Below are 16,511 nucleotides of genomic sequence, written 5' to 3' on the forward strand. Positions count from 1 at the left end.
AAAAGGCTTGACCCATAGTCATTTGACTGGAGGGCTCCTTCACACCATGCAATTATAGCACTGTGATTCTATCCTAACTTAATGACTGTATCCTGTGGAATCATTGGATTGTAGACTGAGGAAGCACTAGAGCTGTCTGGCAAAGAATTCTAAGCATGCCTTCCAGGATACATCTGGATATTGCCATGACAGTTAAAGTGGAATCATATTGCTATAGCTGTGTACTACAAAAGGGCTCTGAGCCAAGATGAGCTGACTAGAATCCCAGTCTATTCTGTACCTGTTGGATTGTGCACTAAATTCCTTAGCAAGTATCAAAAATTCCTTTATGTTTTTTTAGGGAAGAGATCATCCGGTTGCAGGGGCAAGTAGACAAGCAGTATGCAGGCTTGAAGGATCTGGCTGAGGAACGCAGACGTAAGCTGGAGCACATGTGTCATCTATTCAAGCTGAAACGAGAAGTTGATGATCTGGAGCAGTGGATTGCAGAGAGAGATGTAGTGGCCTCATCCCCAGAAATGGGGCAAGATCTCGACCATGTCACTGTGAGCAAGCACTGTGGTGGGAATGAATGAGTCAATTTATCAAGGCCATTCTTAGTTCCCATCCAATTCTGAGGTGTGATTTCAGTGTAGGGGGATATGGTAGAATGTGTATGAGGACCTGAGGTTGATGTGTTGTGTCACTTGATTACACACCATCCAGTAGTGATTTGGAAGGAAATTGTTGTAAGGTGACAGAATGCATTAAAATACAACTTGGTACAGGGAAATTTCCAGGTTGTTGCTAAGAAGATAATGTTAAGGAATTTTCAAAATGTATCCATGTTTGTCTGCTATGGAAAAACAGAGTTTTGTGTTACCTTAAATACTGACACATTCATTAGAGCATGAGATTTTATGGAACAGGTCATAGAATCATAGAGTTTGAAGAGGCTCATGATGCCTCAAATCCAACCCAATGTTCAATGCAGGATTTCCAGCTAAAGCATGAGAAGCAGACTCTATATTACCTCGATAGGCAATTGGCTTCATTGCTGAAACACTGTTACTGTCAAGAGTTTCTTTCTAATGTTCAATTGAAAATTACTGTCTTATTACTAGAGGCCCTAATGCAGTGGTTCTCAACCTGTGGGTCACTAGATGTTTTGGCCTTCAGCTCCTTGAAATCCTAACAGCTGGTAAACTGGCTGAGATTTCTGGGAGTTGTAGGCCAAAACGTCTGGGGACCCACAGGTTAAGAACTACTGCACTAATGCATGGAAGCACGCGATTTTCTTACATCTGATAAAGCAAATTCTAGTCTCCAAAAGCTTATGCAAAATAAGTTATTAAATCCTTAAGATTTTTAAGGCTATAATTTCTCTCATAGCCAGAAGTTCCCACTATAAATGCCGAGAGCACAAATGTGTGTTACATTGTATTGGTCTGACATACAAGTGAATTATTACACTTGTGTATCACCGTTATTTGTGTGCATTTTTTTTAAAGAGAAGAAATTAAATATACGGCAAGCAAGTATAGAATTCCATTACCTTGTATAGCTTTGTAGATTTTTTTTTTTGCTGGATCTGACTTTTTAAGTCCTGTATAGCATGCTATATTTACAAAAATGTTACCTTCTGTACAGTTAAAAGACTTAGGAGACCTGTCATGGTCATTCTAAAGAGAAAATTGCATATTCCATACATATATGGAATATGCAATTTTTTTAAGTGGATCCTGTTCTGCCATTTAGAATTAAGGGTGGGTCCTGAGTTAGTTACAGTTGAAGATTAATGTTTTGTGAATATAGTTTATGACACCTGGCAGAAATTACATACCTGTTGTTGAATGGGATGAACATTCATGGGATACTCATATTCCCTTTGGTTTATTTCTTGGCCAGGTGCTGCGGGAGAAGTTCCGTGATTTTGCTCGGGAAACAGGAAGCATCGGGCAGGAGCGGGTGGACAGTGTCAATCTCATCATTGAGCAGCTGATTGACGTTGGCCACCCGGAGGCTGCCACGATTGCAGAGTGGAAAGACAGTCTGAATGAGAGCTGGGCAGACCTGCTGGAACTGATTGACACCAGGATGCAGTTGCTGGCTGCCTCCTATGACTTGCACAAGTTCTTCTACGATGGTGGTGAAATCCTGGTTCTTATTGAGGAAAAGCACAAGGAGTTACCTGAGGAATTAGGCCGAGATGTCAGCACAGCTGAATCTTTCCACAGGATGCACACAGCTTTTGAGCGAGATATCCATTTGTTAGGAACGCAGGTAACTACCTCCTTTTGGAACAACACATGGCAGAACAAGTTCCATTATGTTGCTTCCCTAGACATTTATTTATTTATTTACATCATTTTTACCCCGCCCTTTTCACCCAGAGGGACTCAGGGCAGCTTACAACAGTCGACAAATTACATTGCCCAAAATACATTCAATAAAACAACGACATATCAATAAACAATAAAACAGTACCACATCAATTAAAACTCTAATTAGACTCTATTAAACCATGAATTATAAAATTTAAAGTTTGTGAGAATGCTTGAGACATCTCTATGGAAGGAGGGAGTTGGTTTATGTTTCCATTATATAAGATTTCAGACGAAGAGGAATTGAGACAACGGGAACTATCTGAATGTTGCTTTGCAGAGCTGCCATTTTTGCTTGCAATATTTTTTAAATATTTGAAATTAATTTTTGCCAAGTCATTTTAGGAGTCAGACAATTATCCTTAATATACATGCCTAATTTTTGTGGTACAGAACCCAAATCAGAGTTAACCTTGTCTGCAGCCAATAAAATTGAATATTTAAATTGCCAGGATATCCAGACTTGGTTTATGAGGTACCTGAACCCTTGTTTCAGGTACCTCAGTATAGAGTTCTCTTGAGACCCATTCCCAGGCCTTGATATCAAGTCCTCTCTTCTTTGGATGGTTTCAGGTCCAGCATTTCCAGGAAGTAGCAGCACGCCTACAGGCAGCCTATGCAGGAGAGCAGGCAGTCACTATCCAGAAGCAAGAGCAGGAAGTGGTGAAGGCCTGGAAGGCCCTGCTTCATGCCTGTGAGGGACGGCGGGGCCAGCTGGTTGATACCGCAGAGAAGTTCCGTTTCTTCAGCATGGTCCGTGACCTCATATCTTGGATGGAGAGTGTGATTCGGCAGATTGAAACACAAGAGAAACCAAGGTAACAGGATGGAATTAACCAACTTTTATTATTTTTTTCATTTGTCCTGCAAAGACTACAGAAAACCTCTGTACAATTTTTGGCATGCCAAGTGAAACCCCAATAATTTCTTCAGTTCTTATTTTTTCAAAACCTCTGTTAGGTGTGGCTTCCAAGAAGCTATAAGTCAGTTGCATGTAATTTTCACTGGTTCAGATAATCTGTTACCTGCCTGCATTTGAGAGCAATGTTGAAGAGACTTTTTTTAATGTAAAACATAACATGAAAAGTAATCCTGGATTTTCCAGCAGTGAATTGTGCTTCCTGAGAATTACTTTGTGTTAGAAATTGTCTCCTGCTTATTTCTCAATTATGTTCCCATTTAAGGGATGTTTCATCTGTGGAGCTACTAATGAAATACCATCAGAGTATAAAGTCCGAGATAGACACAAGGGATAAAAGCTTCATCACCTGCATTGATCTTGGCAAAGCACTGCTGCATCGCAAACACCATGCTGCAGCTGAGGTAAGAATTTCCCATTAAAATGTTTGCAGTGGAATAATACATGGGAGAGACTATACCATGTGCTAATATGCAGTCCTCCCAATCAAGATTCCCAGAAATGCAATCAGTGGACATGACTGACTGAAACTAAAGTATTTCCTACCTCAGCTCTGAGCCTAAATGTATTTTCTCAGCAGTAGATGGGATTTTCCTCACCTGTTCTGCAATTTGCACAGGTTTAAGCAGTGACCTTTGGATAGGTGGGTATTTATTTATTTCTTGTGTCAGAAGCGGAGCGAAGGTACAAGTTGTAATGTACTTGAAAACACAAAGTTTCAAAACTTGGCATGATACTAAATGTTCTTTGACCAGAAGCTAGCTACTTGGAGCGCCTCTGGTGTTGCTTTAAGAAGGTCCTCCATTGTGCCTGTGGCAGGGCTCAGGCTGCATTTTAATAGGTGGTCTGTGGTTTGCTCTTCTCCACACTCGCATGTCGTGGACTCCACTTTGTGGCCCCATTTCTTAAGGTTGGCTCTGCACCTTGTGGTGCCAGAGCGCATTCTATTCAGTGCCTTCCAAGTCGCCCAGTCTTCTGTGTGCCCAGGAGGGAGTCTGTCATCCAGTGTCAGCCACTGATTGAGGTTAAATGTTAGGTGGGTAAATGTTAGAGCTCTATATGGGACCCCCAAAGTGCTGATGCTATCATCATCTTCATAACATTCATCTTTATTCCAAGATGTTTGAAGAAGTGCTGAATCCCGCCAGTGTAGCAATGCTGGGCCAGGATACCCAGTCTAGTGCAGGTGGTAGTGCTTCTCCATTACTGACTACCACCATTGCTGCCATTGCTGCCTGTTAATGGTACAAAAAGTAGCAGATGATGAAAACTAATGTTCTTGCTGCCTTGGTTTAAGCAGCGTCCACAGAAACAACTTCTTTAGTTGCAAGTCTGTCTTTTCATGTGAAGTACAAGATCTGATTTAAAGGACCTATGCCTGACTTACAGAACCTAGGCCCAGACATTGAATATTCTCTTCACCTGGCTCTTGTGGTCCACCCTTGAAGTGTATTCCTTCCAGAAAAGAGAGTTAACATAAGTTGAAGAAAGGTGCCTGGGTGGAAGGTCTGCTGAAAGGAGGGAAGCCATGGGCAGGTAGAAGGGTTCAGACCTCTTATTTCAGTCAATTTCAATGTATTGACTTATGGCTATTGTAGTGTTTTCGTGGCATTGGATTTTCCTTTTCTATAGTGAAAGTGCAATTCTATATATGTATTACAAATAACATACTGTTTGAAAATTAGTATGTTCACCAAATAGCTATGAAACTAGTGACAAAAAATGAAAGAAAGCCTGCCTTCTGCTCTTTTTTTAAGATAAAAGATAAGTTGATGCAACTGACAGAGAAGAGGAGAGAGATGTTGGAGAAATGGGACAGGCGTTGGGACTGGCTTCGCTTGTGTGAGTATTACCCAAAGTCTTTGCCAGCTGGGGTAATCTGATTGGGGGTTTTCTTTGTGTAGCTGGAGATCCAGGAATGTAGGAATACCCATCACAAATCTTTCTCCTGTTTAAATGGTTTTCCCTCAATTTCAAACAGCATTGGGTTTCTTTTGTATTGATTTTAGCAGTGATTTCTTTCCAGTTTGGTACTGTGTGAGTAGGTTTCTCCTGGATGTTCAAAATCCGTTGCTATTCGCCTTGTGAAATTCTAAAGGCACAAGTGGTCCAAGATCATATAGCTTTTAAAACCTGAGGATATGATGGCATTTTGTTAGGGCATTAAGAGTAGAGCACTGCTATGGCCCCGTGTTTATTTACATCTGATCAAGTCCATTGGGCCCGGGCTGTGGTGCAGGCTGTTGAGTAGCCAGCTGTAACAAATCACTCTGACCAAGAGGTCATGAGTTCGAGCCCAGCTCGGAGCCCCACGTTTGTCTTTGTCTTTGTTCTATGTTAAGGCATTGAATGTTTGCCTTATATGTGTAATGTGATCCGCCCTGAGTCCCCTTCGGGGTGAGAAGGGCAGAATAGAAATACTGTAAATAAATAAATAAATAAATCTATGATTACTTTTTGGATCAGATAACTTACAGTAGCACTGAAATTGTAGGTGGCTCCTACACTGCTTGTCCTCCAGCTACAGGTGCTAAATGTGTGTAATATGGGACCTCTGCTCTCTTTTGTTGTTTCCTTCTCAAAGTGCTAGAGGTATGTCAGTTTTCCCGGGATGCCTCAGTGGCTGAGGCCTGGCTTATTGCACAGGAGCCTTATCTATCCAGTGGTGATTATGGGCAAACTGTGGATGGAGTGGAGAAACTGCTGAAAAGACATGAAGCATTTGAGAAATCTACCGCTACATGGGAGGAACGTTTTTCTGCACTGGAGCGTCTGACCACAGTAAGGAATCTATGGGCAGAACAGCATGTCAGTGCTTTACAGGCATTGTATTTTATCTAACTTCGGCATTGTTGGCAAAGCTATTGGGATGAGGGGCTGCAATTGTTTTAAAGTTTATTTTTTATTCGTTAGGTTTTTCATAAGACTGTTCCAAAACCTTTCAGAATATTGCCCTGATTTTTCTTCTTCATTTTGATATATGCCAAGAAGCATATTCAGTTCCATGATATTACAGCATCCTGATCCTCTGAGTGCCTTTTTTAGTCACAGAAGTATTGCACAGGCTAAGCAATATGTCAGTGTAAAATGAGCTATCAAAGTCAAATTCAGAGGTATTGTGTGGAAGAAAGGGAATAGTCCACGAAGGCTTGGAGGAATGGAATTCAGTCCATTTGCTGGGGTTAAGGACACAGGACCCTATGAAAAGCCACCAATAAAAAGGCTGTTTTTAACCTGGGAGAGCAACTCTCTAGAAATTTCTAGGTCCTCCATCGTAACATCTCCTGTATGCTGAGCATAGAATTGCACTGGAGGGCCTAGAGAGAACATCTTGATCAAACCCACAGATAACACTATGTAACAATTTTTTTGTTCCTGGGTTATAAATGTATTTACTAACTGGTTTTATCATAAAAATATGATTAAACTGCAAAAACTTTGTTTTTGTGGGACATCCTGCAGCACATTTTGCTATAGTTTTTCAGTGATTATCTCATAGAGTTTCAACCAATTCAACATAGTTTGTTTCAGCCACAAAAATGAAGTTTCTGGAGTATAACAACTACTTTCAAAGTAAGTACCACACAATTAGACAGGAATAATACTTTCAAACCAGAAACAGATTTTTTTCAAATGTTGTTACATAATCCACCAAAGTCAAATCCACAAGTGTGGAAGGCCAACCATACAGCATTGCAGAGATGTAAAAGAAGCTGGAATTGGATACATTGAATGAGTAATGTCTTCTGTTTTTTACAGCTTTCCAGATAACAGTAGATGCTCCTGATTCCCCAAATAATACATAATCATTTTTTTCTCCTCAGCTTGAATTATTAGGGAAGAGAAAGATTCCCGAAGAGTCATCGCAGCACAAAGTACCTAGGACCACAGACCTGGAGTTTGACTTTGAACTAGAGCCAGAATATGAGGCGGGGTAGGTTGCATGTATGCAAACCGCATTCTAATCATAGTGTTCCCATAGCTGTAGCCAGGATTAGCAGCAATAGTGTTAAATGTTTTATATTCTAATCTGTGAGATTTTTTACAACTCAGTCAATGAGTAGAAACAGCTAACAATATCTAATCGTTGTGTGTATTTAGTATCATTATTGACAGTAAAGATGCAAATGTCTTCAATATTATCCCTTCATGTGCCTATACCACATGATATTTCTTGCATCCTTAACACTTCTTTTCTTCCTTATTGAGAGTTAAAGTCCTGACTTGAGGATATAATCACTGTGATAATGGACTGAAAATGCTAACCAACGGATTGCCTTTTTGTTTGGTATCACTTGTCTTGTCATGTTTAAACTTTTCCATACACTGGTTCCTTTACCTCTAATTTCAGAGTTCAGAAAAAGGGAATCCCAGGATACCGATGGTAGAAACAGTCTTAGTTAAATACAAAAAAGTAACAATGAGAATTTAGCTGTAATCTAAAGAAGGAGATGATAATTCTTTGTTTTTCAATTTTTGGTTACCTTGAATCCTGCGGTTTGGGTGGTGTTTTTCTAAACTAACAGTTGTGACAACAAACAGTCTTCTGGTACTTTAAAGACTAACACATATTATTTGAGATTTGTCATTAGATGGGTAGTATATTGCCTTATTTATACACTAGCTTGGCTGTGTATAAATAAATAGGTAGGTTATTGTAAGCATAACCAATAGAATCAAAAGGAGCAAGTTTTTTTATTTTATTTTATTTTATTTATTTTTTTGCTTTCTGCTTTTACATTTCAGTACTGCTAGTGTCTCACCACTCCATGCATCTGAGAAAAAGGGCTGGAGTAACTGAAAGCTAATGCCAAACAAAGCTTGCTAATCATTAAGGAGCAACAAGTGATTTCTGTCCTGTCTGACTGCCAACTCAGACATTTGAGCAAAATGAAGAACAGAATACAGATTGAAATGTGGCCCTCTTGTGGTCTTAGACATTGTCTTTTTACTTTTTTTTAAAGCATGTTTTATTAAAGCGAAAAAACAAGAAAAGAGCTAAATACTTGCAGTAAAGTAAAGTAAATCATGTGAAAATGTTTAAATATACATAGATACTCTGGAACAGTCAGCTCTGAACTACCAGACAGTTAAACTCAGTTTGGGACCATGAAGAACTTTTCAATGTAGTTTGTAAAATTCCCCATCAGAAAGCACTTAAAAGGCACTAGGGATCTAACTGTGCCATGTAAAAAAGTCTTAAAAACAAAAGAGGCCTTGATTATGCTCCTTTTTTAAAACTTACCAAACTATATTTTCCTGTTTATTGTAGGCCTAAAGAAGAGGGTGAGAAGCCAGAACTCAGCTTGAAAGATGCCCTTTCCCCTGCTGCAGAAGACTCTTTATTGGTCAGTTAATAGTTTTTGTTTTTCTTTCCAAATAGTATACAGTAATTTGGAACTTTAGAACAGGGATGGGCAACTTTTTTTGAGAGAGACATACAGTACTGGGAGGTGACTTGAAAGCATTTGTCTTCATACATACATGATCTTCTCCCCTCCTCTCCTCTCAGTCGCAATCCTGACTCTGATCCACATAATTAGGAAAAGGAAGAACTTTAAATCTTGCCTTCCTTCCGGTGATTTTGAGCAGAATCTCTGGGATAGATGCAAGATTAAAACCTTTCCACATTGTGGTGGTTTCTATCCAGATTGCTGGGAAGAAGGAGAGATTTTAATATCACCAGCCTCTTCTCAGAAACTCATGACGTCTGAGTAAGAAGGGCTGTTGAAGTCACTTTTCTTGCATGTTATTTTCTCAGTCATAGATGGACTGTTGGGGATACTAGAAGCCTGGCTCTACTGGGAAGATAGTGGTCTGTTGGGAGCACAGACACACTGGAGGAGATGGCTTTTTGTTAGGGGTAATTTTCAAAAAAGAAAAAAAAACTTAAATAAAGCAGCAAGAACAACATTGGCAGCAGATCAGAAGCTTCTAGTGCCAGAAATAGAGTGATTGAGTTTCAGCAATTCAGGAGCAGAGTTAAACTTTAAATGTTATCAAAGACTATTGAAAAAATTACATTTCTAGATATGAAATTAAGGGCCTAGCTATCTAACTACATAACTCTCTGGAGACACCTTGTCTCTCTCCAAGCTCACAAGAAAAGCTCACAAGGATTCAGGGGTTTGCCATGTGCTCAGAAAAAGGTCCATGAGAAGTATCAGTTTAACAAGCAAGGGTTAGGACGAGAGAATAGATGGACAAGCAAACAAAGAGGACAATGGGGGAAGGCTTTTCCCTGCCAACTAACCTATCTGTCTATTTATTTCCCTGAAGAGTATTACAAGCTTGTGTCAGGATGTGGTTGAGTTCCAACATTCTTCCCACTGACCATTAGGCTCTTAGCCTGGAATAACCTACAAGAGAGCTATAAGGTAGATTTTGGGAGCCTTTTAGTGACAGGCAAGAGGGTTGTGGGAAGAATCACCCTTCATCCCTATTGTAGTTGGCACTGGGAACTGGATACACACTGGTGCTGGCACTGGCCTCTTGTGGCAGGCCAGACAGGTTGCCCACCCTCTCCTTGGGTTTAGGTTGCAGTCTTTTTCAGTCTTTTTCCCATATCAAGAAAAAATGTTAGGGCATTTAGAGCAAATATATTGGAGGCAATATAAATTAGCAAAATATATGTGGACAGAGCAGGAGAAAGAAAGAAAAAAATGTATAGTGGAAGAATTTCCGTTATCTATCCCCAGCTAAGGTTATATTGGCAGGGCAGAGGATGTCTAGAGTGTGAGATTTTCTTATTTGTTTTTAAAACACTTCTCCTGGCTCAATTCCCATTCCACTCCTGCCGATCTTGCCATATGTCAGGAGAACCAAAGAGCTTGGGTTACGTACAGTAAATCTGGCAGTTTCCTGAGTTTACCTCCAGTACTACTCCTGTTCACTTTCTCCACATTGGAAAACCTTCCTGCTGCTGCATAAAGGAGGATCCCAAGGACAAACCTGCCTCTCTGTCCGTTAATCCCCCCCCCCCCCCAAATGAAGAACAGAGAATATGTAATGTAATGTTATATCACTTTAACATTTGGGATGCCTTTTCTAGTTAAAGTTAGATGCAGATCTGTATTGCTGGTTTAATATGTGGCTTTCAAACCCCATAGCCCAAATCTCATTTTTCAGTCTTTGAATTCATTGTCATCCCTCCTTTATGCTCCTGCCTCAATGAAACTTCACGTAAATACTACTTTCCATATATTTTACAAATGTATACACATTATATGTCTCCGGGGTCAGTTGGATAAATTAAGTTGTATTGTATATAATAACACCAGGTAATTTGCTTTTGTGGAAGAGTTATTTCATTTACTGAAACAGTCTTTGATAGTTGAGGTTTCTGTTAGTGGAAAATGAGTATCATTTTTATCAGTTCCTGTTGCATTTTTCCATTTCATCTTCACACTGTAAAGGGTGCAGCTAGATTCAACCTGTACCCTTTGTGCAAATTGGAAAGTTTAAGATGTATGTTAAAGCAAGAACTCCCCTTTAAGGTATGTGACAGATACTTCAAGCTAATCTATAGTCAATTTGATTTGAAAGCTGGGTTTTAGGTTTTTTTCTTGTTGTTGAGGTGACTCCTCATTTTCACCAATGAACACCAGAATCCTTATGTATCAATAGAAAATGGTGTCCAGTGAGTTTCCACTTGTAGGGGTGGGATAGAATCTGATAGGTTCTTGTAAAAAAGATTATTTTTAAAGCTCAAGAATGTGAGTACAAACGAAGAGAAGAACACTCTCACTTGTAGCTGAATCACTAATCATTTTCTCTGGATTAATTCCTGAGGCACTTTCCTCTTCACAGGCCTGATCCTGAGCTCTGTTTACAACCAAAGAAACTCTTCGAAGTGATTTTACTTAGTCCAGCTGGATCAAATGAATGAATAATGCAGAGATATTCAGCAACCGATCTTCCTGCTGTTCCTGTGGAATATTTTATGTTTGCTACCTACAACTCTGATTGTCAACAATGTAAATGTTTATTGGAAGGTCATCTGCTTCCAGAAGAGAGGGGTGTTATGTTTCGGGCATTCTTTAGAAAGATCATTTGTGTAGGGATTTGTATCAAACGGCACCTCAAAAACACTTTCCACACATGCTGGGGAAGCATTTTTCTTTTTCTTCCCCTTTTGCTGTGCCTTCTTTAAAAATCACATAAAGCCTTGTGTGCACTTACTGTAGAAAACATGAATGAAACTGTCAGGAAGCTTCTCAGGTCACCATCCAGATTGCCTTAGAATCGTAAGATCTCATTTGCATCTTGTATAAATTAAAATGTATATTTATGCTAATGCATAAGGATGAAGGCAGTATTTGAGGTGATCTAGGAAACAGATTTGGCTTTGAACTGGATCTTCATGTAGTTTTGTACTTGATCCAGAAAGTAATTTGTGGAGTCTGAGTGCCCTTAGCATTGGCTATGATATTGTGAGAGAGAGCACCCTTTGCACTTCATGAAGGCTGTAATCTGCCACTTGGAAAAGAAACAGTGGACTCTGCTGACATTCCAGCATTACTGTTTCCAAGAACAGTGTATATAGCATAGAAAAAGTGGCTTCTCCAACAAGATGGAACATCAGCATGATTCAAGTTTTTGATTTGTTGACCAGAGCAGTACAAGTTTTCTACTTTCTGGTTTATAAAAGAAGTAATAAAATAATGAAATGTCACTGCCCAATGCCCTACCCCCACTTCCAACTCATAATATCCTCATTCACCCTATTATTCTAAATGGAATTTAGAATGGGTCTGGCAATGATAATTAATTAATGGGGTAATTAATCAAAGTTTAATAACTGTATTATTTGGGAAACTAACTGGGGATAAATTGATTGAAGATGAACTTGCCTAACTTATTTGGGTCAGCTGGAATCGGCAAGTAAATTAACTGAATTATTTATTTTGTATTTAGTGATCTGGATGGCAATTAATTAGCTTGACTTTCCTTCTGTGAAAGTTAATTATATTTTAGCATGTAATTCTAAATTTTCAATAATGCATACAAATTACCAAATGGAGACTTTATGCAGTTTGCAACCCAGCCCAGATTTTGAGACATCTACCATTGCCATTTTTAAGTACAGGATGTTTGAAAAATAACTTCCTATTCACCATTTAAATTAAATGGTGAATAGGGAGTTCTTTTTCAAACACCCTGTATAATGGAATGGACTGACAAGGAAAATGGAGATTCTAAACACTACAAGATTCTTGGCTATATTGCAAATTTTTCTAGTGTGCATTAGGTTTTCCTGTAGGAAAAATTGGGTTTTGTGCATGTCAAAGTAGATAGTCATGGTTTGAGCATCAGACTACGAAGCTGGAGACCAGGTTCGAAGTCCCACTCAACCATGAAATCCCATTGGATGACCTTGGGCAAGTCACATTATCTCAGACTCTGAGGAACGCAAAGACAAACCCTATGGTAAGTTTACTTTATGGTCCAGATAAGTCAGAAACAACTTGAAGGCACACCACAAAATAAAACAGGAAAGAGAAGATCATTAGAAAGAAAGGTACTGAAGCCATTACAATTCTAGAAAATAATTAGAGGTTTAAGATAATATACAAAGAAGAGCCTAATTCAGGCATTATTCTACACATTATTCTTTGGATTCTGGATCTGATGGAGAGCCTACAGCTATAGTAGATACTGGTTTTTTCCAGATTACTATTCCCAACATGAAGAAAGTAGTTTTGAAGGGGCATCTATCCTGCTCCTTCTGCTCATGCAGTCAGGTTAATCCAGTCCTGAACTGGACGAAAATTTCTTTCTTAATGCTATTTATTTTACATACTTGCTTCTACACACATCACAAAGAATGAACCTTTGCAATAATCCCATTTGTAGGTCAGGCGCTTCAACTCTGTGGAAACTCGTTTTTTAAGAAAAGACTGTGGTACTTTGCACATTTGCTTTGAACATCCTTTGTGATCCAGAGTGACACAAATGTGCAAAAAAGGCTGATAATACTAGATCATTAATAGACACCAGTAAAAAGCAGATCCAGGGTTTATTTTTTCCAGGTGCTGTAAACTACTTCAAATATATGTGATAGTCCTCCTATTCACATACTTGCCTTTGCTTGTTTGGAGAGTGCCTTGACTACACAAAGGGTGCCTTAAACATGAAAGGAAACCTTCCTAAAGCAACAGCAGTGAAATGTATGTAATAAAATTTACATTTTTGTTACCAAAAGGATCTTTGTTGGCGTTTCGGGGTGTATTATTTAGGCACGGTAATCTTCAACTTGCACAGTCAAATTAATAGAACAAACCCATCTACATTGAGTCTGTATTTATTTAAAGGAAATGCTATTTCAGAGCATTTAAAATACTCTTCAAGTGTCTATAAATTTCCATGGAGAAATAGAAGTTGTCTCTTCATAGAGGTCAGTCTTCGCTGCACATAATTATTAGGTCTTGGTTTCCACAGGAGCACAATGACTGGCAGAATCCTTTTCTTCTGTTACACAACATGGATCTCAGGGGCTAATCTACAGGTGGTCATTCTTTCTGCCTGTTCTTTAATTTTACCCATCCTTGCAACATCAAGCAAAATTTATAAAAATTCTGATAAGGCATCTATTGCTTCTTGCGAGTCTTTGGGCTTCTTTGTGTTTCATTCTCAGACTTCTTTCATTGCCTCCTTCCTCTTCCTTTCTCATCCTAAAACTTTCTCATATCTTAGACTTGCTTATGAAATTCTTGAACCTTCCTTTGTCTTCGCATCTACAGCTTAGCATAATACTTGAAGATAAAATATCTTGTTATAGTATTCAGAGCAGCAATAAGCTCAATGGCTATTTTTCTTTCCTCACTTTGTCCATCAAGTGTTGTCAGTGGTTGCCATACAAAATACTCTTCAGTCTGATTCTGTCGTCCTCGCTTATGCTTCTTCTCATGCACTCTTGTCTCTTTTGTCAAGTCAGGCTGAGCTTCAGACATTCCTTTCAATCCTGCCTCCCAAGGCTGGTCACACTTGTGGTTTTGGTCTGCTACAAAAAGCACTAACCTTTCTATTGAGCTTCCATGCCACCTGATTGATGCAGGAGTTCCATTTCTAAAATAATTCTGGCTTATCCATCGGGGGTTGCATAAACTATTTATTGTAGGTTAGATGCATTGCTAGTCTCATCAAGCCTGACTGCTGAATAAGACCTTGGGACGGTCACTTATACCTTCACTATTATGCAAGAAGCTCAAAGGCAGCTATGCTCACCACTATACCATTTTTTCTGTGAATAAAATTTTGAACAGTATCAACTTATGTGCATCTACACACACCAACACATGCTGTTTCTACTCGTGATTGTTTATCTTATTTTTGCCTGACTTTTCTGTTAACTGACTACTGCCAGACTTGATGACAGGTGTGACTACTGGGTATGTATGCTACACGTTACAGAATATATTTGGTTTGTGACAAATCAGTGAAGCCGACAGCAACTAAAGACACTTTGCCTTTTGTTAGGCCGCTCTCCCCTTATCTCTTAAGCATTCCTGTTTTCTAGACAATTCACAAATTTCTCGGAAGGCCCATGGGACTTAATTTTCTCCTGGGACCTTGAAAATGTTGACAACTGACTCCTCTTAGTGGATAAGTTGGTTTGTATTGCAATTAGTAGGAGCCTCTATAGTAGTCTATATTTGAACAAGATAACTTTCAAGAGAATGATTACTTCTAAAGAAATAAGTTCAGGTGTAGCTGGGCACAAAGTTGGATTTCTAGGGATACTAGGAGGCACCAAGGCATGTTCTATCAAACATTGGGGTGTTTGCTGCTATGCTGTATGAAAGCTGATCCAATAAGAAAAGGTGGTCAGAGTAACAGGCGGGAAAAAAGAAAATATAGCGATATTTTTATAGTCCTGTTTTGCTATTACATCTGTTTCTGTCAGTGCACATAAAATACTTCATGAAGTCACAGGCAGTCTGCAGATAACAGCACAAACATACAAATTGGGCCAATGAGAAGTGAAAATACATTTGGAAGGGTTTGGTGAAACAATCTTAAGAAAACATATTTTGCATACCTTAATGGGAACTAAAGCTAATATGGTGTAATGGTTTGAATATTGGGTTACAACCCAGTGGGTCTGAATCCCCACTCAGCCATGAAAACCCACTGGGTTGCCATCAGTAAGTCAAACCTCTCAGCCTCAGGAGAAGAGAAAGGCAATCCCCACTCCCTGAACAAATCTTTTCAAGAGGGGTTTGTTTTAAGGTGGCCATACATTGGAAACAACTTAGGAACGCTACGAAAATATGGGTAGTCAAAACATTGCCCTTCCAGTGTTGGACTATAAAAATATCAGTGCTATCTGAATCATACTGGGAACATTGGGAGTCTGCACTTTGCACTTGTTGTTTGGGAGAGAAGAGGGAATTAGCAAAGCATGCATTCTTTTCAACAAGGATGCCAGTATGTATTTTGCTATGCATGTGCCTCAGCCATGGTGGGATCTGAAGCTAACAGTCATGCTTATAGAGTTCTTAAAAGCTGCTAACTAGGGATAGAGCTCCTGGTGGCACAGAGGGTTAAACCACTGAGCTGCTAAAGTTGCTGACCAAATGGTCAGCACTTCAAATTCTGGGAGCGGGGTGAGTTTCCGCTGTTAGCCCCAGCTTCTGCTAACCTAGCAGTTTGAAAACATGCAAATGTGAGTAGATCAATAGGTACCGCTTCAGCAAGAAGGTAACGGCGCTCCATGTAGTCATGCCGACCACATGACATTGGAGGTATCTACGGACAACGCCGGCTCTTCGGTTTAGAAATGGAGATGAGCACTAATCCCCAGAGTTGAACACGACTAGACTTAATGTCAGGGGAAAACCTTTATCTTTACCTTTCCTAGTTGTTAGATGTTGAATCCATAGTGAAATGAAGTTAAACTGATCCACACAACAGTCAAATTCAGTTTTCTTAGAACCATATTGAAATTATACTTTTATCTTGCGACCATATCACATGGGCATCACCCCCAGTGCAGTTTTACCAGCAAGTGTGTGGGAGGCATTGCCCAAACAGGGAAGAAGCATTGGAGCCAGTACAACACTGGAAGGCTCCTGGTTTTGGGGAGAAGCGTCCAAGGACGCTTCCACCTCAACTGGGGGCAAAGCTACCACCAGAAGCCACACAATGTTGTGTGATGGCCAGCATGAAGCTCCGTCCCCGAAGAAGGGTCAAAGTGTCCTAGGATGCTTGTTTTGGTAAGTATAATG

General features: G+C 39.6%; 1 protein-coding gene across 8 annotated transcripts in view; it reads left to right on the forward strand.

Moving 5' to 3' along the window:
• The window catches only part of sptb (spectrin beta, erythrocytic), a 135,697-nt gene that overhangs the window by 105,120 nt on the left and 14,066 nt on the right, over positions 1-16,511 (forward strand). For 7 of the 8 annotated variants that reach the window (XM_062967214.1, XM_062967213.1, XM_062967211.1 and 4 more), the window contains 8 exons: positions 341-545; positions 1,888-2,262; positions 2,937-3,181; positions 3,548-3,686; positions 5,040-5,124; positions 5,867-6,063; positions 7,107-7,216; positions 8,555-8,630. In XM_062967214.1, the coding sequence (XP_062823284.1) occupies positions 341-545; positions 1,888-2,262; positions 2,937-3,181; positions 3,548-3,686; positions 5,040-5,124; positions 5,867-6,063; positions 7,107-7,216; positions 8,555-8,630 (1,432 nt within the window). Of the gene's footprint in view, positions 1-340; positions 546-1,887; positions 2,263-2,936; positions 3,182-3,547; positions 3,687-5,039; positions 5,125-5,866; positions 6,064-7,106; positions 7,217-8,554; positions 8,631-11,091; positions 13,489-16,511 lie in introns of those variants that run through there. The other variant, XM_062967216.1, reaches the window with a different exon arrangement.

The sequence above is a fragment of the Anolis carolinensis genome, chromosome 1 (genome assembly GCF_035594765.1).
Source record: "Anolis carolinensis isolate JA03-04 chromosome 1, rAnoCar3.1.pri, whole genome shotgun sequence".
In the NCBI taxonomy this organism is placed as follows: domain Eukaryota; kingdom Metazoa; phylum Chordata; class Lepidosauria; order Squamata; family Dactyloidae; genus Anolis; species Anolis carolinensis.